The sequence below is a fragment of the Buteo buteo genome, chromosome 4, assembly GCF_964188355.1.
Source record: "Buteo buteo chromosome 4, bButBut1.hap1.1, whole genome shotgun sequence".
Taxonomy (NCBI): domain Eukaryota; kingdom Metazoa; phylum Chordata; class Aves; order Accipitriformes; family Accipitridae; genus Buteo; species Buteo buteo.
The window spans coordinates 54,885,437-54,908,578 of NC_134174.1; the positions used below are offsets into that span (position 1 = coordinate 54,885,437).

The 23,142-nt window shown below is 58.5% G+C and overlaps 1 protein-coding gene across 1 annotated transcript; it reads right to left on the reverse strand.

Annotated features, from left to right (window-relative positions):
* Positions 1-320: 320 nt before the first annotated feature.
* Positions 321-6,628, reverse strand: TLX1 (T cell leukemia homeobox 1). Its single transcript, XM_075026963.1, has 3 exons — positions 6,160-6,628; positions 4,297-4,498; positions 321-543 (listed from the first exon to the last, which is right to left on the reverse strand). Exons 1-3 carry the CDS (start codon positions 6,626-6,628, stop codon positions 321-323), a joined length of 894 nt encoding a protein of 297 aa, XP_074883064.1.
* Positions 6,629-23,142: the final 16,514 nt, after the last annotated feature.

The following is a 23,142-nucleotide window of genomic DNA, read 5'->3' on the forward strand; positions in this document are numbered from 1 at the left end:
AGGCAGCACGTCAGCAAGTTCACGGTCAGCACCGAAGACTTTCAAGAGAACAAAAGGGTTGGGGGGAGGTGAGACACCACCGCTGCTCCAGCAACCCCACGGGTGGGGAGAGTTTTTGGGGTGGTTTCCCTTCCTTTCGGTCTTCGTGGAGGCTTTCCCCGGCCAGACACGTGGGATGCACATGTGGCCAAAGGACCGTGGGGTGCCAGCCTTCCCCAGGGAGAAACAGGGATGCCACGCATCCCACCAGGGATGCCACGTGTCCCCCCCGGGACAGCCCCGCCGGCAGAAGGTGCACGTACCGCTGGCAGGTGCCAGCCTTATTCGCAAGCGGAGGCGACGGTGGTGACGCTGGTGATCTTGGTGGAGTCATCAGACCAAGGCTGGAGGTTCTGGAGGGCGAAGAGAGAAGAGTTGTGGACACAGATGGGGTCGGCTTGGATGGGCTGGTTGATGGTTTTTTGGAAGGCCTCCTGCTGCAGCTGCATGAGGATGCGGTTCGCTTGCTGCCGCTCGGCCTCCCGTTCCTCCGCCGTCTGCCTCCTAGGAGAGAGAGACCGGTTAGGGGGGCCTGGGGGAGCAAAGGAGGGTTATCTCCAGAGAGAATAGGTTACGCTGAGTGCTTAGGGCTGGAGGGGGGTAGGAAAAGAGGGCGCCTAGCCACAGCATGGTCCCACATCCCCTGCACAAACTGCCAGTAAATCCCATAAACTGGGGACTGGAGCTGTCTATCTTACTGGCCCCAGCAAGAATTGCTCTGATCAAAGACAGCCAGGAGCAGCCCACAGCTCTGGTTTATTTTCCGCCATGGGAAAAATCCAAGCAGAGCCAAAACAGCCGAAGGGGCACACAACAGCGTTGCAAAAGGTACGATTCCCTGCAAACATGTTCTGTGCCCAGCAGTGAGAGCCAAGTGCACGATGTCGCAGTGACGAGGATGGGGCAGGAGCAAGGTGAGACATCACTGACTGGCCGTGCCACACAGCTGGGAGACAGGCAACATCCCCCTGGGCATCCCCTTCCCAGCACCCAGGTCTGCCATCTCCTCTGCCAGGCTGCGGTGGCCAGCTGTCGAGATTCTGGATGAAGGCAACAACACGCCCACGGCAGGCAGGACAAAAATCAGCAAAATGTCAGCTGAACAGTAGAAACGCATTTTTAGCAGCAAGAAGAATCAAAGCCCAGAATAAACTGTCTGGGCAGGGTGAAGGAGGGTATTTTTAAGAACAGGTTGGACACACATCTGTCTGGAATGACACTGGCGGGGCTGATCCTGCTGAGGGGGGGATTAGGGGGCCTGCAGGGTCCTTTCTAGCACTGGTAGGGTCCCAGCTCTGGGCTGTCTGGGAGGAGGGGATGGGATAGGAAGAAATGGCCTGAACACACTTAAATCCACAATGAAAATCCCAGCCACCCCTTGCTTGGATAGCAGGTCAGTCTGGAGACTGCAGCCTGCGGTCACCTCTGCTTTTACTGTGAACATCACCCGGCACCTCCGGTGACACTGCTGGGGCGGCTCCCAGTGCCAGTCCCAGGATGATCCCCAAAGCACCCCCTCCCTCCCTCACACCCCAGGGCCCAGCTGAGGCTCTCCTGGCAGCTTCAGTGGATCAGTGACAGGGGAAACGGCAGCTTTTTAATTTAGCAGCTCAGGGGCATGTGACATGTCTCATCTTCTTTGGCTGCAGGGACTGGAAGTGGCAGCTCTGAGCTCTGCAGCGACATCTAAGAGCACAGGGCAGGGGGTCCCTAGGTCCCCACCCGGGGAAATGGGTGAGGGCTGGATGTGGGTGATGGGCGTCCAGGGCACTTGAGCCTCCAGGCGTGCGGCCAGGGCTCCTGCCTGGGAGCAGGTAGCTCAGGGCTTAGTCCCTGCTCTAATCACTGTGTCAACATCTCAGTCAGACATCCCGGGGAGAGGGGGCTCAGAGCAGCATCAGCCCTCCCTGCTCAGCCCAAGAGCAGCTCCGTCTCTGCCTCGATGAATATTTAATGACTCCCTGCACAATGAAGAGATGCTCCAGGGGAGGGAAGGAGCCCCGTGTCCAGGGCGGTCAGGAGCACGGTGGCTGTGAGCACCCAAATATCCCCCCGCTCCAAGCAGCTGGCCCATTCATGCATTCATGTCAGGCTGGGATTTGCAGGTTCAAATCTGCCTGGAAGGAACTAAACCTCGATGCCTGTGTCTCAAGCAAGAGCCCCAGTCTGGGGAGGGGATCACACAGCCACCTCACTCCAGCAGAGACATCCAAGCAACGAACAGAGGGGGGACTCTCCTCCCCTAGCATGCATTTATTTAAGCAGTTAAAGCCCTCAGAGGGCTTAAAGCAACTTTCTTTTCTCAGATATTCCCCACTGCCTAGCTCACACTGTGCCTGCAAGTGGCTCCTTCCAGCACCCAGCGCTCCAGGCACCGCTTAGAGCCCACTACCCTGCGCAGGGGCCCGGGGCACCGAGCCGGGCCTGCCATCGGCCGGGGTATCCGCATCTCCACCGCAACACCCAGCGTGCACAGATGCAAACAAGCAGAACTTAGAAGCGCAAGTCCCTCTGGATCAGGCTGGTGGGGATTCTCCCATGTCTAATACTACGGCTGAGGTCACGCTGTAGCCTTTCCCTTAGGCAGAACCAGGGTTTTGTTTCTCTTTACCCAGCTATTTTTTGCCTAACATATGAATAGGTTTGTATCCTCTGCTTCTCTGCCAAAGGGGGCTGACTTAGCCAACAGACGCAAAGAGTATTGACAGACAGATGGAGAGCCAGCCAAGCTGCATTTGCCTCGCTTCCTTAGGAAACCAGGTTAGAAGACACAGCTGACCCTGTTTCGCAGGCCACGGCAGGAGTGCTCCTCCTCCAGGACTCTGCTCCTGGCCGACAGAGATCACTCCAGCTAGAGACTTCCTGGCACTGGGAGAGCTGATCTTCCTTCTTTAGGGAAGGACTTGCTGAGGGGAGATTCACCCACACCCTTGGATTCAAGTCCCTTGTCCCCCATTTCTTACCCAATCTCAGCATCCCCAGGCAATCCCTGTCCCATTCCTGCCTGTGCCCAAGGCTCAGCACCCAGTAACACCCCCTTCTCTGACCTGCCAGGGGAGCTGCCCCTTGCCCAGTCTCCTCCCCGCCCGCAGGGTGCCTGTCCCCAGCTGGGCGCAGGGCAGGGGATGCTCCCAGGACTGGGGTGCCTTCCCCGGGGACACCCCAGGGAAGCTGCAGCCTGGGAAGGGCAGGGTCACGGCGACAGAGCCCGGGAGGCTCCGTGTGAGCCCGGCCTCCTCTTCCTCTCCTGCCCGGCTTCACCGGCACGCCCGGCAGGAGAACAAAAAGAAAGCGTTTTGGCAAGGAGGTGCCGTACACCCCGCGGGGCTGAAAATCTTCGCGTTATGCAGAGCCCGATATCCTGGCAGCAGGATGCGGCCCCAGCCGCGCTCCCACGCCGGGGTGCGGCCCTGCCCCGGCGCCGGAGGGTCCCGCTGCCCCCGCGGCCGCGCACCGGCGGGTCCGGCTCCCGCACACCCCCCCCGTCCCCCCGGGCGTACCCCGCCGGGCCGGGCCGGGCCGAGGGCTCCCGCGGGCTGCTGCCGGGGAAAGGTGCGCTGGAGCCGCTGAACCCACCGGGCTCCCGGTGGTATCGCCTGCACCCACCGCACGCCTGCCCGGCACGGCGCACCGTGCACGTCTGTAGGCACACATGCGTTCATCCGCGTTGCGTACGTGCACACCTACTTGCACGCAGACCCGGTGTGCTCACACACACACACACAGAGATGGAACGCACGCTGCCTGCATGCACACTGCACACGCATCCATACGCCGGCGTCTGGTTTGCACGCACACTCCCGTGCACGCTCACACACAGGCACACACACATACACGCACGGCGTGTGGGCACACCCAAGCGCATGTGGCCTTCACACAAAAGCATTCGCACACAAGGTGCAGAGTTACACATGCATGTCCCGCTTGCACACACACCCGCCAGTGTGCACACACTCTCATACACTGCATGCACGTACAGGTGTGTGCACACACGGCCTACACCCCACACACACTCGCATCCACAGGTGCTGCACGCACACACAACTGCTGTGCATGCACACGGGCATTCCCATGCATGTGTACACACACATTCACATTCAGACACACGCGTGACTCCCCTATGCGTGCGCTTGCAGGGCTCGCACCCCAACTCGGAGCCACCAATGCCGCTGGCAGAGCCGGCAGCAGCCGGGCCCGCTCCCCCAGGGCTGCCCCGGCGCCTGCCCCCCACATCTGCCGAGCCCCCCAGCCCCTCACCTCCACTTGGTGCGCCGGTTCTGGAACCAGGTCTTCACCTGGGCGTCCGTCATCTTGAGGGCCTTGGCCAGGGCAGCGCGCTCGGCCGAGGCCAGGTATTTTTGCCGGTGGAAGCGCTTCTCCAGCTCGCAGATCTGCAGGCGGGTGAAGGAGGTGCGCGGCTTCTTCTTCTTGGGAGGCGTGCGGTTCTGGTAGGGGTGACCTATACGGCGTGTTACAGTGAAGGGTGAGAGGGCCACTGGGGGGGACACGGGAGGAGGGGGGATGAGAGGCAAAGAAGCAAGCAGCGACAGATCAGCAGAGGGGCTCCGGCTCCCGGGCGCTGGGATGGGGACCCCCCGCTGCGAAGCCGCCGCTTCCCCGCCGACATCCGCGCACGGGCTGCAAAAACGCGGCGGCGGCGGCCCCGGCGCCTTCCCCGGGGGCTGCGGGGGGGGCCACCGGCCGGGCACCGTTCGCCTTTGGCGGCGGGGAAGGCGGCCGCTTGCCCGGCGAAGTGCCGGGGGCGGAGGGCGGGGGGGGCAATAGCGGCAGCCGGTCCTGGCGCCGGGCCGGGGGTCCGCGCTTCGTGCGAACGGAGCTCGGTTTAATTTCGTTTGGGTGCGGCGGTAAACCCGCCGTCCTCGGCCCCGCGTTTCGTACGCGGGAAATAACTTCCCGAGCCGGAAACGGGAGTTGCGATTCGTTGTTTTGTTTCTTTTTAGTATTATTGTTTATTTTTCTTTTTTTGTTTTTCCCCACAGGAACAAAAAATAATTGGGGAAAACTTGCGGCGTGTCTCAGCCGGGCCGGGCCAGGAAGGGGCTCCGTGCAATTCAGCCCGGTGCCTACCAGGGGAACGGCCCGGTTGTTCGCCCGCGGCCGTGCCCCAGCCGAGCGCCATCGGGTCGAAATTAAACGTGAACTTGCAAAAATCGGGCCTCGATTTCCGCCCCCGGGAAGAGGGGCCGGTGCGGGCGCTGCAGGAGCGGGGGCTGATATTTCCCCCGTCGCAATTTCGTTGCTTTTTTTGTTTGTTTTTGTTTTTTAATTTATTTTCGTTGTTCGAGATTTTGCTTTGTTGGCGCCGAAGGACGAGCCCAGATACACCTGGAAACGGCGGCGGGTCCGGAAAGCGGCTCCAGCCTGAGCCCGGCTCTGCTCGGGGCTGTAAAAAGTCCCTTTTGGCGGGAGAAAGGCTGAGCCGAAACCCGCAGCCGGAGAAACGCAGCCCAGTTACGGTGCGCACGGGAAAAACAGCCTTACGAGCGGCCGGCAACGGGCCGGCCTTCCCGGGCGGGCGAGAGCCGGGGCCGCCGGGCTCCCTTCCCCCCGGGCCGGGCTGTGCCTCCGAAATAACCCTGTATTTTAAAGGAAACTTTCCGCGGGTGTTGGGTCGGGTGGCGGGGCCGCGGGGAGCGGGCAGCCGTGCCCGGGACTTGCGGGAAGTGTGCGGAGTTTGCCATCCCGTTTCCGCCCTGCCGGCCTTTCCCGGGCCGTATCCCGGGGAAAAAAAAAAAAAAAAAAAGAGAGAGGAAAAGAAAAAACAATAACAAAACCAAACCACCACTTAAAAAAAAAAAAAACAACGAAGAAACAAACAAACAAAAAACCCAAAACACCCCAAAAATAAAAACTAAACCAAAGCAATCCAAAACCAATGCATTTAGGGGGGACTGAATGCGCCCGATTTTCCACCCTTTCTTGCTTCTGGCCTCCGCCGGGACCGACTTCCCAGGGCGATCCGGGCCGCTCTCTGCAGCCGGGGCCGGATCTCGCTTTCCCCCGGCGGGCAGCGGCTGCCGCGCCGAGGCCAGGCGGCGGGGAAGGGAGCGGGGCGGCGGGAGCAGGGAGGGAAGGGGGGGTCCCGGTGGCCCGACTCACCTGTGAACCTGTCTTTTGTGTACCGCCTGTTGCTCTCCATCCAGGGAAAGGTGAGCCCCGTGAGACTGTTCATGCCGTTCACCGCCGGCACGGCGGCGGAGAGGGGCTGGTGCACGCCGCCGGCCACCGGGCGATGGGCCGGGACGCGGATCACCCCCCCGGCCGAGCTCAAGGTGTTGCCGTTCATGCTCACCGCCATGTTCACGTTGTAGGAGCCGGGCAGGCCGCCCATGCTGCAGGAGGTGCCGGTGTAGGCGCCGGCCGCGCCGCCGCTCGCCCCGTAGCCACCCGTGACCGTGTTGTAGGCGCTGCCCACGATGCAGCCCAGCCCGTAGTCCGCCGAGTCCTGCAGCCGCGGGTGCGACACCATGCAGCTGCCCGGCTCCGACGTGTTGAGGATCTGGTCGATGCCGAAGCTGATGGGCTCGGCTTGGCCTTGGTGCAGGTGGTGAGCCCCGAGGTGCTCCATGCCGCCGCCCGGCCCCGGCAGCGGAGCCGCACGCAACGCCCCGGGGCACCGGGGCCGGACCTCCGCGCCGGGCCGGGCAGCACAGCCCCGCACCGCCCCGACACACGGCAAGGCCACGCAAGGGAGCCGCGCACAGCCGGGACGCGCCGGCTACGCGCTCGGTCCCATGGCAGGGCGGCCGCGCACCCCGAGACGCACCAGCAGAGCCACGCAGGGCCGGGACGCGGCAGCCACACGCTCAGCCCGAAGACCCGACAGCAGAGCCATGCGCAACCGGGGCACGGGAGCCGAGCAACCCCGCAGCCCAGGACGCGACAGCCGTGCCCGGCCGAGGCACGGGAGCTGCACACGCGAGGCGCAGCCGCTCCCCACGCACCCGCTGGACCCAACAGCCTCCGGGAGCAGAGAAGCGACACCCACGCACGCCGGTCCCGCTCCGACGAGACCCGGCACCCCCACGCCGCCGAGACCCCAACCAAGACGCCGAGCCGGGAGCCACTCACCCGAGACACACACACACACGAAGGTGCCCCGGGGACCCCTCGCCGCCGCAGGCGGTGGGGAGCCGAGAGCCCCGCGGAGCGGAGCGCGGCCGCGGCGGAGTGCGAGTGCGAGCGCCCCGCTTGCCCATCAATCACGCTACCCAAGGCCTGCTGCTCCCGGGCCCTCACTCTCCATTGGCTGGATGCTGAAAAGAGCCGAGTGAATGACAGCAGAGAAGAGCACACGAGAAAAGGAGTTTCTTCTTCCCCAGCTCCCCCCCCCCAAAAAAAAAAAAAAAAATCACCACCCGCCTCGGCCTTATAAAGTCAGCGCTGGGTGTGCGCAGGGCATTGGGGTGGGTAAAGGAGCAGCAGGTACCCGGCGGCGGAGGGGGACGTTTTGTCTCGGAGTTTGTGGCCTTGGGCTGCTGGGGGGGTGGGGGGGGGGGTGGTCCTGGCTGCCAGCCCCCGCGGGGGGGGTTTGGGCCCTGGGCTGTGATCCCCGTGGGCTGCCAGCTGATCCCGTGTGAGGCCTGAAGCCGGGGGATCCCCTCCTGGAGGGGTCCCAGACCCACCGTGCCCCTTTTCTCCGGAGGGGGTTGTCTCCATTTCAAAAGTCAGCACCTCTCAAAAAGCCGTGAAGGAGGAGGGGGGTCCCCCCCATCTCCAGACCCCAAAATGGGGGCGGTCAGGCAGGCCTCCACGGGTGCCCAGGCCCGTGGAGGGGGTATCACGGGAGGAGGTGATGGGCGCCTGGGGCACGCCTTCCCCCAGAGAACCCGGGTGTCTCATTCCCCCGGGACGAGGGCCGGCCCCAGCTGCTCCCCCCGGGGCAGCGGCGTACACGGCGGCGGGGCGGGGGCTGGACCGGGCACCCGCTGCTGCCGGCCCCGGCCGCGCCTTCTCCACCGCCCCCTCCCGCGCCTGCCCGCGGGGAGATGAGTGGTTTCGTTGATAAATAAATAAATAGATAAGTAAATAAATATTTTTTAGAAATTGAAAGCCGCTGCCGTGATTTGCTGCAAAACTTGTTTTGGCCCTGGCCCGTCGGTGCTCCTGCTCGGCGCAGCTGGGTGGGGGGCAGAGCAGCCGGTGCGGCGGGGGTACGACCGGCTCCGGCCCCCCGCCCTGCCGACCGGCTCTGCCCAGAGCTCCAGCTCTGCGGAGTCGAGGGTTTCCCCACTGGTTTGTGCTCTGCCAGCGCTGGGCAACCCGCTGCGACCTCCCCGCTCCTGGCTGGGGCCGACAGGCCCCCTCCGCCTCGGCTGGGGCAAACGCTGCCCTGTACGTCTTCGATGTGCCAGTGCTTTAGTGGCCACGGGGGACCGTGGGGGTCCTGCAAGACAGTCCGCTCTGGGGCATCCCCCATGCAATACAAATGCACTGGCATAGGAAGTGGTGCCCATGCACTCAGGTACACCTCCTCACTCACTGCTATACATACACATATCCCATCTGCATTCTCACATACACACACACCCACTCACACGGCATCACCCTCACAAACACCCTCATGAGCTCACAGGCATCCATGCTGCCACACAGTCCCACGCATTTGCTTGCACCTACATTTGTGCACACATACTCACATGCCCCCCCATTCTTACAGACACTTACAACCCTCCCTGCACCCACACAAATTCACACACGTGCATTCTCACTCACACCTTCACGACCGTATGCGTTCACACATGCACATTCACTCCCACAACACGCATCAATGCACCCCTATACCTATGCATTCAGACACCCCCAGACACAGACACGCACACACTGACACACCAGTGCTCGTGGGTTCCTGCCACCCTCACCCCAGCCACAACCCTGCTGTGACACCCCAAGACCCACCACTATCACCGCACCCACCACCATGGCCCCACACCGGGGAGGCAGTGGAGGCACAGTGGGCAGCAGCAGTTCACAGCTGCCCCTCAGCCCCATGCCCAGCTGGTGCCCAGTGCCCGGCCAGCCTGCTCCCCCCCCCCCCGCCCAGCCCTGCCTGTCTGCCGGGGTCAGGTTTCCCCCCCTCCCTGTACCTGCCTCAGTTCTTGACTTCTGAACTCTTCAGGGAACTCGCTGGCGCCAGCTCCATCAACCAAAGTCCTTGTGGTTAGGAGGAGCTGGGAGGGGAGGGAGGGAGCGAGGGTTGGGGCCAGCCAGGGCTGGGAGGCTGCCCTCGGGCAGGGGGCCTTCTCATCCCCCAGGGCTGCAGCTGCCTTTGCCCTTGTCCAGGACCAGCCTGGGCTTCTTCTCCAACCCCTTCCCACATGGGGGATGTGGGGCAGAGCCTGCTCACCAGCCCTGAGCATGTCAGTTTGTCTCCGCAGGGAAGTGGCAAAGCATGCCATGCCGGCCTCACACAGTGCCACAGAGTCCCCTGGCACTGAGCCCTGACATCGAGAGGGACCCAGCTCTGCTGCTGAGACCTGGGAGGTGCCCTCTCTCCAATAAATAACAGTCTTCTGATGCTGCTTGCGGGTCCCAAGGGCCCCGGTCGATGCTGGGCAAAACCTTTGGCCTTCCCTGCACCAGAGATCCCCCAGGCTGAGCAGATGCTGAGGGCCCTGGAGGGACTAGCCCTGAGAAATCACAAGGTCACCACCAGTGAGCTAGGCTGGCTAATGAGGGTCACAGCCCCCAGCTGCTGAGCCCAAGGTAGGGGCTTTCAGGCAATAAAACAGACCAGGAGACAGACTACAGGTAAGTCAGGTCTTCCTCTGCCCAGCACCCAGTGAGGACAAAGGAGAAGGGCAGGCAGGGCTGGGTCCCAACTGGGATTCAAGCCTTCTGGAAGTCAATGGCAATTATTGATAGGTTTTGGGAGGATGCACAGCCCCAGGATTTAATCCCTGCACAAGCCACAGACCTCACCTGCAGCCTTAGGAAAGCCACACAGCTCCTGGCATTGGAAGTCTGGGCACTGCACATCTAAGCTTCGGGACAACACCCGGTTCAGATGCTCCTGTTCAAATTGGTGCTGACCTTAGTTTCCCTTTGGGCTCTCTGCGTCTGGGGCTTCAGCAGTGCTGTAGAGCACAAGGTTCTGGAAATAATCCATCTCATGAGAGCTGGCAATTAATTTGTAGCCTTTGCATCCAGCTCCCTAATTTTGGGGCTAAAGAGGACTTCAGTCCTCTAAGAGGACAGGCAGTGCTGCAAGCTCACGCACCAGGATATACCAGGGCCAGTCTTGGTGCTTTTGGGTTCACATCCCAACAGGAGCATTTACAAGGGTCAGCACCCGCTTGGAGGTGCATCCAATGATCCTACAAATGGATGCCCAGGGCAGGGGGCAGAGGCACCCCAGTCCAGCTGGCTCTGCCTGGCTGATGCTTGGAGGCAGATCCCCAGGCAGCATCCTCCCACCAGCTGAGGGCTGGATTTGTCCATCTTTGCTAGGGCTCTGGATGTCAGGCCCTGCAAAAAATCACTCAGAGATCACACTAAGCAGAGCCCAGGGAGACAGGCATTCTCAGGTGTTTGCCCTAAGAGCTATTTAGGGCAGTGGGGTTTCTTTTCTGGCCAGAGAAATCTTTTTCTGCAGGAAATATCAACAAGCTGGATGAGCCCTCTTCAGAGGTGGAAGAAAGTCTCCAATGCAGGAGTTGACACATGCACTAAGTTACTGCAAAATCAGTACATGGAGGAGCCCAATACCCTTAGTCTCTACTTCTCCAGAGCGTCTCATCCCTTTCAAGCACCCATGGCCACTTACATATTCCTGCCAGCCTTGAAACTTTTGTCCCCCCTCACCTGCCCCGAGCAGCTGCTGGGACAGGCTCATTTCCAAATCAGTGGTTCAATCCTGCCCCAGCTGAGGGTTGCGGGCTTGGTATGTCCACGCTAGGAGATGGCAATAGAGACTAGGGTCCTTCCCGTGCTGCGTAAGGCTCCCCTCTCCCTCCCCACGAAGGCCTGGGGATCCTTTCTCAGGTTGTCTCATTGATCGGGTGCATCTGCCTCCTGCTAGCGGAGACAGGCAGCCCAGCCAGGGCCTGACCTCCACCCTTCACCCCCCTTTTTCTTCTGCCTTGCTGGATTTCCAGGGGTCCCCTTCACCACTGAGCTCCTCTACAGCTCGGGGCTCCCAGGAGCTCGGCATCGCAAGCTGCCTCCTTGCCTCGCAGCTGCTGGCCAGGAGACTGCTGTGAAATACAAGCCTTCCTGCAGGGGCTGGGGACAAAAGTGGTGTGTCTGGGACCTTGGCAAGGTCCCAGCAAAGCACACTGGGCTCACTCCAAAACCTGCACTTGGAGCAGTGCTTTCTGGAACCTGTAAGTTCCTCCTATTTTCCTAAAAGGAGAGCTGCAGGCAGGTGCGCAGTGACAAACACACCCTTGCCCCATCAGCAAAAGGGTGTACCCCGACTCCTTCCCTTCCTCGCTTCTTAATTCGTTTGATTCGTTGGGCTGGGGGCTCCCCCAGCCCCGGGTGATTATTCACCCTTCTGCACGTCCATCACCTCCCGCGGCTCTTTCTCTCCCGTCCCGACCCCTGTGAAATCAATTACGGTGGAGGAACCGGTGCCCATGGGGGGCCAGCGGGGGCCCGGACTGTGCACAGGAGCCGGCCGGAGAGCCCTGCCAGGAGGCCCCGGGGCACGACGGCCCCGCCGGGCAGCCCCCGCCGCTCCCCGGAGCAGGGGGACGCGGTCCCCGCTGCCGTCGGGGCTCTGCCTTTCAGCGCTGCCGCTCCCTCTGAGTTACGTCGCAAGTGTCGCGACAGCCGCCGATAGCGAAGCAGGGCGAGCCCCGCACCAACCAGCCGGCCTCCCGCGGCGGTGCGGGCTTCCCAACACGAAATCTCGTTTCCCGCAATTCCCACCGAGCCCCAGCCCCTGCGGAGGGTCCCCGGACCCCGCCGGCGGAGGGGGCTTTGCCCCGGCTCCGCGTCCGCGGGAAGGGCGGGCCGCGCTTCCTGCGCATTAAAAGCAATTAACACCATTTGGGGAATTTTTAATTGCTCTATAAAGCACGCTGTAAATAATTACTCCCAGCTCTGTTGATCCCTCGAATACGCACTGACAGTTGTAATTTATGGCTTTGGAAGCGTGGCCCCTTGTATTCAGCATAACTCCTTATTACAGTAATGACTTAGCGCCGCTGCACTTAATGAGTATAAAGTGCCTAGCGCAGCGGGAGCCGCAGCATCGCACGAACTTCGCCCGCAACAATATTTCTCCCCTTTATGGTTACAAACGACTGAGGGGGTACGAGTTAATACAGCGGGGAAGGAGCGGCGGGGCCGGGGGAGCGCAGCAGGGCCCGGGCGGGGAGCGCGGCCGGCTCCGCGCTGTCAACGACATCTCCCGGGGGCAGTTGTTGTCTACCAAAAATAAGTATTTAGAGCAGTTCGCAAACTCTCCCATGGCCTCCTTGTAGCCGCTGGCTGCCTGGAGAAAATGGGTTCGGGAGAAGGAAGAGAATGGACACAGCTCATCGCATCTACGGGCGCAGGCAATGCGGGTGCCGCGGAGTCCCGAAGGGCAGGTCGCCCAGCACCCACCACCCCCCCGGCTGCCTCCCTACCTCCCACCGCCCCGGGACTGACCGGCTCCGTGCAACAGGCCGGGGGGCCCGGCAGGGATGAGAGCCCCCCGGCCGGGGGTACCCGCGGGAGGGGAGGGAGCGGGGTGGTGGCCGATGGGGGCCGAAGTGCCCGGCGGCGTACTATGAATATTCAATGTTGCCGGTTGCCGGAGGAGCATCTGCCAATAAATTATTGGTCCTGCGGCACCAGCCCCTCTCTCCACCGTGCAGAAATGCGTGTAATCCCATTAGCCCCGTCCCCTTGGCCACCCGCCCCGCACCAGCCCCGCTAATGAACGGCGTCTGGCCGCCACCCCCGAGGGCACCGACGGCAGCGGGGGACACCGGGGGCTCTGCCCCGTTATTAACTCCCAGCTTAATTACGCTCGCCGTGCCAGTTAATACAGCCGTGCGGTAAGGGAGCAGACGCGTGCTGGACACGCGTGTCGCTCCGCCGCCTCCCCCTGGCTATCCCCCCGCTCCCAGAAGCGCTGACCCCTGCGACAGCCAGGCCTGTCGCGACCCAGAGGGTGGCAGTCGTGATATCGCCCCCGATCCTGCGGCTCCCCCGCGCCCATGGGGCTGCTCGCCCCTCCCGACCCCGGCTGCCGGCAGCTGCCTTGTTTGTTCGCTCGCCGGGGGAGCGGCGGCTGCTTTTGTCTCCTGCCCGCCCCGAGCCCTAGGCCTTTTCCCCATCAGACAAAGTCCTGTTTTGCCAACAGATCCGTGTCTCTCTCCTCCCCGTCCGCCCCCGCCCCCATCTTAAAAGCAGCCCTCGGGGGCAGGGGCGCAGGCAGCTCCGCAAACGCCGTGCGGGCAGGGAGCCGGCACGCCCTGCCGTCTCCGCTAACAAAGTAGCTTTCACTAATGAACAGGAAGATCCAATAATAATGGTCTTAATTATTGCAAACATTGTTACGGGCTTAGCTCTAAAAACCTCAAAATCCTCCTCGGTAAATCCTCGCGTTTATTTATGTATTCCCCCCCTCCCCTTCCCTCCCCGAGGTTAATTAGCACGCAAAAAGCAAATACAAACTATGGCAGAACCAATGGGTAAACTTAAATCTAATTTGCTGCTGTTTGCATTAGCCTTTGGAGAGGAGGGCCGGGCAGGAGGGGCAGCCCCCCCGCCCGCCGCAGGCAGCTGCCGTACAGGTGGGCGGCTGCGGGGACGAGTCCTCGCCCTGCCCGGGGATCCCTTCGGTCCCCGAAGTTAGGGGACTTCGGCGGGTTCAGACGCTTTTCCTTCGCCGGCAGAAAATACATCCGAGTCCTGGCAGGGAGCTGACAAAACTCGCCGCACGTCGTTTGCAGCGCAGAAAGTGCGGAGGAACAGAGCGCGTTTGGGATTAATCGTGACCAAAAAAAAAAGGGGGGGGGGTGATCTAGAAATAGAAAATCATCGGGGTTTCCAAACCCTAATCCCCACGCCACTCGCTCCCCGCGGAGTAAAACATCCAGCGAGCTCCGCCCGGGGGATCGATGCCCCGGGGATGGGGAGTGCAAGGGATTATCTGGGTTTAAACGCAATCGGCCATGTGTGCAAATAGCATTCTCCACACTTGTAATTTTAATTAATTAACTGCATTTTTCATTGTTGTATTAATTGTATTTTCCACCTGTAACTAGTTGTAATTTTCAGTGCTCCCGATTCACCGAGCAAGCACGGGGCGAGGCAGAGCCGTCTCCACCCCAAAGGTTTTGCGGATGCTGTTTCTAACCACCCAGGTGGAATCCCGAAAACCGGCTTAGAGAGCGCACGACAGAAAACAAACAAATTAAACACGGTGTGTAAACATAAGTCGGGGAGAAGAGTAGGTGACACCGGTTTTTCAGTCCCCTGCACATCACCGGCGGCTTTGAATTGCCAGCCGCAGTCCCGAGAGGGTCGGGGGTTTGCGTGAAGTCGCCGTTTCATGTCACTGCTCCCTCCACGACTTTGCGGAGCGGGAGCTTGCGGGACCCCAGCAGAGCCCGCAGTGCCTCGCTGGCCGGTGAGGGTCACCCGTGGACACCGGGGACACGAAGGGACGTGGGTGGTTGCAGGTGGGGAAACGAGCTTTGATTTCTGGGGACAAGTGCTTGAAGGCTCCGAAAGAACGGAGCTGTCCGAGGCGTTAAATAATCTGCCAAGACGGCTCTCTCCTTTCTGTACCACTGCTATAGCTAAGCTCCGTACAGCATGCCCGGAGAAACAGGGACAACTTCCAGCAGCTATACCCTGCTGCAGATTTCCCCCAGAATTGGAAGTGGCAGGAGCCGGGTCTTCAGAGATGGGGAGGGGGGAATGTGCACACCCAGATCTGAGCTCCCAGGGTCGGGATGCTGTATCCAGGATAAAACTCTGCTCTTCAGACCCTGCTGTCGGTCTCTGGGGTCCTGCACAGAAATGCTGGGCTGGTTGGGTGAATTTCAGTCCCAGGAGAAATCCTAATTCATCACCGTGCTTAGCGGGCAGCATCTCGGAGCTAAGCCCCGAGTGCAGCCTCACCGGAGAGCCTCGCAGGTGGCATTAGGAGTAAGAGGTAACGCAAGGCAGTGTGAGAGCTCGCAGCAATATTTGCAGAGAGATGCCAGGGTCTGACAGAGCCTAGTGCAGGAAGAAGAGCCCTTGCAAAACCTGGACCATACCCCAGCCTCGCTCAGTTCCAGGAGCAGCTCGGTGGCAAAACTCAAGCTTAGACAGAGTTCCATCAAACACTGAACTCACTGCAAGGGAAGCAGCAGGTCTGATATCCCCTTCTCAGGCTCCTGCAATCCCCCCAGCATTTTTTTTTTCCCCAGGATTTTTACTGCTCAGAGGAGATGAGTCAAGACATTTCCTTCTCCCCTTTCATAAATATTGCATCTCCCAAATGCAATTACCAAGGGCGAAGCGACACAAGTGTTTGCTAAATAAGATTATGTGATAATGTTAATGTATTTTATGCCTGTGCTGTGACACAAGACAATCCCCTATTAATAACAGCTCAATGAGATGTGGAAGTTCTTAACAGGGTGCTTTTGGGGATTGGGGATTTTTTTGCACCAGGGGGAAAGCAACCACAGTACTGTGGCATCAGTTGCAAGGGAGGAAGAGCCGTTCCCAGGGATCAACTGAAACGGCAAGTGGAGCCCTAAGTAGCTCAGAGGGTCTGGTTGTGCTGTAGGTAACACACAGATCGGTCAGCTGCTAACAGGGTGTAAATCACTCACAGGACATCATAAAGCAGCAGGCCTAGGGAGGTTCATGCACAGTATCATGATCTTGTGGCTGAATTTGTGTCTGGCTATCAGCCATGCATTACCCAGCATTTGGGGGCCCTGTGGGCTCATCAGAAGTGCTCTGTGCCAGCCCACAGCATCTTCAGCTATTAATAATGGGCAGAGCCTCACCTCTCTCCCAATGCAAGACCAAGAAAAGCAACAAAAAAAGCCATCCCTCAGTCCAACTTCCCTCAGTCAGAACAAAATGCCCACAATCAAACCTTCGCTCTCCTCTGCTGATCTCCAGCTCTCACCTTTACCTGCTTGTCTTCCTCTCTCCAGTGGCTGTGTCCATCTGCCATGTCCTATTGACATGTCCATCCCCCATGGTCTTCTGCCTCTATTGTATGACTGTCAGCCATGTGTCCATTTGCATATGGTCAAAAGTAACTGCGGAAGTTGGCTGCCCAGCCTGAGACGTTTAGATGTGGCCCCTTTTTAGAAAGTCCTTTGAAAACTCTGTACTGCACAGCCCAAGCTTTTCCAGGAGTCCCTGCTCCCAGTGCCCACAGGTTAACAGAAAAGCACCAGCTCCCAGGTCCATCCATCTGCAGGGCACACAGCAGCCCCACGATGACTTTGCAGGACACTGTGGGAAACGCAGCAACTTGCTTGTGCCAAGCCACCCACGGGGCACCATGCTGAAAGTGTGAGCAGCCCCAGGCCTCCAAGTCAGAGGTTTCCCTGTAGCCCTCTCCTGCTTCAGCCCTCGAGCGGACACAGCGTCCCTCCCAGAGCTTGGTCCTCTGGGTGGCAGGGCCATCATCCCCATGTTGATGCAAACAGGGTGATACATGAATCCTTTGCCTTCTTTGATGCTTCCAGGGCAAATTCCTCCAGAGCCTGCAAAGTTTGGCTCTCTATTTCACATTAGCACTAGTTTGTAGCTGCCCTCTGGCCCCTGGGGTGGAAGGTCAATCCTTTATTTACTTAGTCTCTCACTTAGTTCATTTGCAGCCCTTTCAGTGCTTTGGATAACAGACATAAAGCGGGCTGCTAACCTGCTCCCTGGCCAGGAGCCTCCACTCCCCAACTTCTGTGCCAGGGAGAAAAGCATTGTCTTCTCCAGGCGATACCAGTGCAGCACAGCGAAGCAGACTGGGTGGGGACCAGCTCTTTCCTACCCAGGGGCAAGGTCTGATTCAGCATGGAATGAAATGAAGGATGCAGATGCTTCCAAGCACTGACATGCTCAGGTGAAAAATCGTGAATGGTAGGGGAAAATTATATCCCTGCCATCACCTCTGTTCTGGCAAGTCCTGCTTGCTGGTGCCTCTGGAGCTGGTTGTACCAAGTCCTTCGCTGCCCTGTGGAACAGCAGCATCCCTGGCCATTGCAGGATCCTTGTGCCATTGCCCTCCCTGTATGACCCAGGGCCTGTCCTGGGCCCATGAGATGCTGCTGCACCCGCGAAACCCTCAACAGGCAAAGCCAGAGCCCCGTGCTGAGCTGGGGAATGTGCCAGCTCCAGGCTCTGTGCCCAGTGCAAGAAGCCAGCTCCCCCCTGCTCGGTGCTGTTAGAGCATCCCCAGGATGCAAGACCCCAGTGGGTCCCAACCAAGCCCTGGACCCACCGGAGTGGCTGATGGGTGGGCTCAAAGACAGAAAGTCTCCCAAAAGCAGAGAGGTGCAGCTCTGTAGGGCAGCCACAGCCCCCCCAGCCAGGGCTGGCCACAAAACCAGCAGGTTTCAAACTTTGTCTGCTTGCATGAGCCCAGGGAGTGGCATCTTCCCAGACCTGTCCCACCTGGGGACAGCCACTGCTGAGCATCTCTCCCCTCGTTTGGGATGCTGCAGCTTGCTGTGGGGTGACTGAGCCTGCCCTCAGCCCCCCATTGACTGTAAGTAACATCAAACCAAAGCAATCAAAAGTAGCAAACAAACAGTATTAATAACTGAATAGTTATCAAATCATTACTGTTGAATAATATTCATATTAAAAGGGTAAATTAAAGTACTTCTCAAGCACACCCACACTTGTACAGGGTTTAGGCTCTGAAGAAGCGGATGAGGGATCTTGGCTCTCTTAGAGAAGACCATGCACCAGATGTCTGCACAGGAGCTGGAGGACAGTCCTGTCCCACCCTCTCCCAACAGCAAGGGACCTGCGGTGCTGCTGCAGGCACCACTGGCTGCAAGGAGCGGAGGTGGTTTCCAAGGGTCAACCGAAGGCAGACACAAAAGGGGTTTCCTTGAAGGCTCTGGACACTAGGAGGGAAACGTGCCCTTTGCCTGGGTGCCCCAGGCTGGGTGTTTATTCAGGTCCTGCAGAACAATGCCGCAGCCGGAAAAACCAGCCTCCCCCCTCCACAGGCCCAGCCGGAGGGGACACGCGTGCGTCCGTCTGTCCGTCCACCCCCCCTCCCCAACCTTGTCCCCCAGGGTGGGTGAGCGGTGCCTTGGCGCACAGCCATGTTGCTCCTGTTTGTCACCACAGTGGCTTTTTTTTTTTTTTTTTTTTTTAAATCTTTTTGTTTCCATGCTCTCCCATTTCTTTGGAGGATGGGAAGCAGCAGCTTCTTGGAGAGGAGGTTGGGGATTTGGGGAGTTTCAGGCCAGGAGGGAGCATGAGCTCATCCATCCCGACCCCCTGCTGCAGCCCTGTCCCACAGCATCCTCCAGCTGCACCAGTGCCGGCTGTAACCCAGCACACACTGCTGGGACCCCAGCTGTACATCTGGCCCAGGGAGATCACCCCTGCTGAACAACCGAGCCCCTGCTCTAGGGATCCTGGCAAGCCCCAAAGCTGGCTGCAGCTGAGATCAGGGGAGGGAAGGGTGACCACAGCCTGTGCTGCGGCCTGTGGTCCAGCCCACCCAGACTTTCAGAGGTCAGAGGCTTCCCAAGACAATTGCAGCCAGGGATGGTGGGGTTTCAAGGCAGCACTAAGCTAAGCTCTAGCATCCCCTGCACAGCCACCTTTTGCTGGGCAGCCAGGAGAAATCAGCCAAACGGGAGCTGTGCCCCTGCTGACGGTTATAGGGCCAAGGCTGAGCTGTGCCCCAGGTGCTCAGCATTTAGCAGGATTAAACTCTCACAGCAGTGGGGAGTTTTTATCAGCTAGAGGATGTTGCAAGGCAGCACTCTGGCTCCAGAATGAGCACTCCACCTCCCGATTGAGTGCTCCTTGTTTTCCCTGAGCGAGATGTGTTACCACTTTGATTGCATTATAGGATGTGACAAGCTGATCCCTGCCAGGAAATTAATAAGTCCCCAAAACCTTGCCCATCCATCACCATCCCAATCAGCTACCTAACGCGCTACCCACCCTGGCCACACACCCAGCGCTGCTGGGCACTGAAGGTCACCGAGATCCTGGAAATTGCACTTTCCGAGGACTTAATGCTGCTGCCAGGCTGGCAAGGGGCCCAGATCACCATTGGGCCAGCACATCCCAGCCCTACCGACACAGTAGCAATGGCTGTTTCTCCTGCTGATGCCTCCTTCCAGGCTGCTGTGTTTGACCAGTGCCTGTTTTACCTGCCTGTTGCCCATTGGACCCACTGAGGCCATCATGGTCCCAAGTGCCGGGGCCATGGGGAAATGCCCTATGACTACCAGCAAACTTAAACCTCATGTTCAGTAAAGGCTGGGACTGGTTAACATGGAGCTGAAAATGAGAGCAGAAAACCTGGGAGAATGGAGAAGTGTCTCCTCACTGAAACAGAGCGGGGATTTGGAGAAAAAAATGAAGGAAAAGGAGTGAAAGTGGTTCTAGGATACATCAGTGGGGAGAGCATCATGCCAGGGCTGCCTTTCCCAGACCAAGGGTGCAAAGGGGCACTTGGAAAACACTAGCAAGTGGTAACAGTTTTCAGAAACCATGATAAAAGGAGCTGGAAGGTCAAACGGATGAAGGCACTTCCAGCTCCTGAGGGTTGGCTGGCTGTGCTCCCCAGGGTCTGGTCCCTGCATGCTGGCGTACCAAAACTGGTACTTAACGTGCTCACAGCCTTGCAGAATTTTTTATGAGACACTGGTGCACCGCGACACATTTGCTCATGCTTGCAGCTTACAGGGTGGATCCCCTGAAGCTGCTGAGGGGTTTTGGGGCACTGATGCTAACACCTGATGCTTAGCAGCATGGCAGCAGCGAGATGACAGCTCCCTGGGCTTGTGCCAGGTGAGCAGCCATCCTGCCTGGCACCGCAGCATCCCACTCATGTGCCCCACTGTGTGCATATCTGGGGCTGGTGAGGGGCAGAGGGATGCTGGAAGGTGGGGGAGATGGGGGTCCCCACATCCCCAGGAGGAGATGCTCTGGAGGGGAGGTCCCTGCTGAGAGCCCCAGTACCTGGATATGTCCCTGGGGAAGAGGGCCAGGCTGGTAGCCACTTCTCTCCTGCAGCAATGGGACTGGGGGAGCTGGAGGGCACTGAAACCCCAAAACCTGCCCAGCGAGGACTGGTGACAGCAGACGCAGGGAGTGAAGCAGTTTGCATGGCAGGCAAGGTCAAGCAAAGCCCCTGCCGGTCTTCACGGAGTGAGGGCATTCGCAATGTCCTTTTGCACCTCCCCAGCACAGGGAAAGAGTCTGGGTGGGAGGCAGAAGGCCAGGTCCTGAGGATGGGGTCAGGTCCCAGGGATGGGGATGTCTGCAAATGCTTTCCGATGAGCTGTTTCTTTCCCTGAAAAATGGAATTTCATTAAATCAGCTTTGAAGTAGTGGGGGAAATTCCCATGTTGTGCTTGCACTTCGCTTTGTCTCAATTGGATAATTATGAAAAATACAGCTTTCCAAGCATGTCACTTATTCTTCTTCAACTTTCAAATTTCTCTTCCACCTCATTCTCCAGGCAGTATTTTTTACTTCATTTCAATTGTGGGGGAAAAAAAAAATCTTCTCTATCTGGTACTAAAAGAAAAGAGAGACAAAACCTCTCTGATTTAAAACTTTCTCACCAACAAAATAAGGATGAAGTGAAACATTTTTTTTCCCAACCATCTTTGTTCCTCTTGAAAATTTTCAAAAGGAAAAAAGCCACCAAAACACAAAAACTCAGTAGTTTCCTCCCTGAGCTGATGGAGATCTCTCTAGAGGAAATGTGTCCGATAAGCTAAAGTAAAGCCGCCTCCCCTGCTTTATCTCAAGCAGTGTCAGATGGGTATTTCTAGCAGGATCTCTTCTGGACACTCAGAGCATTGAATTACTCTCCCATCCCGTACTCCTCCACTGAACTTTTTCAGAGCTCCCGGATCGGTGTTCACTGGAGATGCTGGGCAGCCATGCTGCAGTGGGATGTGGTTCATGGCTGGAGGGCAGGCGAATGTGCATTTCCATCCTTCAACCCACCTGCTTTGCTGGAGAGGGCTGGGGATTCCCCAGGAGTTGCCCCCTCTGCCATGCAGTGTAGCCGGGAGGCCCCCATTTCTTCAGGGGTTTTTCGGTCTTAGGAAAGCTGCTTCGGTGCCTCAGTTTCCCCATTAAGTGTTGCAAGCAGCCACCTCACTGCTACCTTTCCTAAAGCAAGCATGGACCAGAAATATTTGCATTCTCTGGCACTAGAGGCATCTCAATTCACCCCTAAATCCAAAGCCAGCAGCCCTTGCTTCTGCACCCACACAGGGCCATGCAGGGAACTGAGTCCCTGAAAGCATCCAGATTCCAAAACACCCCATGGCTCAGACTGGACACCTGCTGCCAGCCTGGCTGGGGCACAGATGGCAGTGGTAAGTGCAGGGCTGGTCATGTCCTCACCCCAGCTGGGTCCATTTTCCCCATCTCAGGTTTTGCTGCTAATATTCCCACTTGCCCAGGGAGATGACCCCCTCGGCTGCCATCACTGGGGGATCAACCCGCACCTTCATCCAACATCTCCCTCAGGGCTTTGCATCCAGGCCCTGCAATGGGGATGCCCATCCTTGCAGCGGAGAGAGGGCCAAAAGGAGCCCGGCCCGGAAACCCTGACCTAAAATTGCCCATTAATTGATGCCGCTCATTCCCCAGTGATTAATTGTCAAGAGAAACCATGTCACATTTTGCAAGCCCAGACTCCAGCGCAGCGACACCATGGGTCCTTTATCAGCCTCGGGGCCCACCGCGGCACCAGCCTGTCTGAGCCAGCCAGGTACCTCCAAGTCCCAGGGCTTGTTTGTTTTGGTGTAAGCCTGAGCATAATTGGGGCTAAAAAAAAGTACCCACAGCAAAACAAATGCGGCGCCAATGATGGACACAGCCCTGCAGCCAGCACGAAGACAGATGGGAGGAGAGCCTGTCCCAAGAAGCCCAGGTGGAGATGCTTGGAGAGTTCAACACATGGCTGTCGACCGTGCAATTAATTTCCAGTGGCCCCTGTGAGAGCAAAGACACTGGCCAAGCACCTCCTGCAGCCTGGACATGCCCAGGGCCGGAGGGAGCCCCACCGCATCCTGCTCTGCCCTCCCAGCCAGGGGAGAGGGGCCGCCTGCACCAGCCACGGGACTTTCTTGTGGCTTTCCTTACCCCAGCTTCCCCCAGCACCACTCTGAATAATTCATGTACGAGACAGAGAAGGGGATAAATCACAAGCAATGATTAACATGAGTTATTTTACGTGCTGGGAAGATCTATCGGCCTGGCTCTGCCAGGTTGCAGTGATTAATGCAGCGCCGCTCCCCTGGACAGAAGCTCTTACATTCAATTACAGATGCTGGGGGGCTCCCAGGCAGCAAGAAATCAAACAGAGATGAGACTGACTGGGGAGACCCCAGGCCACTGTAAGAGATTTCAAGTGGATCTGCCCCATATTAGCCTCAATCAGGTTTAACGGGGTTCAGACAGGTTAAGGAACCAAACACACACAAAAATCAGGCTCTGACATCCCCATGCATTTGTGATTTAGTGCAAAGCCATCAAAGCCGGTTCTTAGGTCACGTCCATCATGTGAGTCTGCAGGTTTATCAGGCCAGCCCTCTGATGCTCTGGGAGCAGACTAGCCTGGGGTGCAGAGGCTATTTTAAAAATAAATTTTAAAAATGCAACATCCTGGCTTAACTATCATTAATTAATTAACAAACTGAATGTTATTATAATTCCTTGGTAACCACTGACTCCAAATGCTCTTTTTCACCCTGTCCACGACTGCCTCTTGTGATGCACTTGTTTCCAGGCCAGCATGGGAGCTTTGCTTTTTTGGGGCAGGAGCCCTCCTGTGCCCAACTGATTTGTTTCTGATGACAAGCAACCTTACAGAGATGCTTCTGCATCTGCTGGAGGGTCCCCCCCGTCTGCTGGGGGGTTGTAGCTGAGCCTTTACCAAGCTCATAGGTGTCAGATGCG

What these genes read in the sequence shown, in the direction of transcription:
- TLX1 (XM_075026963.1), bottom strand. Translation starts at nt 6,628, where the DNA reads ATGGAGCACCTCGGGGCTCACCACCTGCACCAAGGCCAAGCCGAGCCC. An exon ending in CACAAAAGACAGGTTCACAG is followed by an intron (nt 4,499 to 6,159) that starts GTGAGTCGGGCC and finishes CACGCCGTATAG; the next exon opens with GTCACCCCTACCAGAACCGC. An exon ending in AACCGGCGCACCAAGTGGAG is followed by an intron (nt 544 to 4,296) that starts GTGAGGGGCTGG and finishes TCTCTCTCCTAG; the next exon opens with GAGGCAGACGGCGGAGGAAC.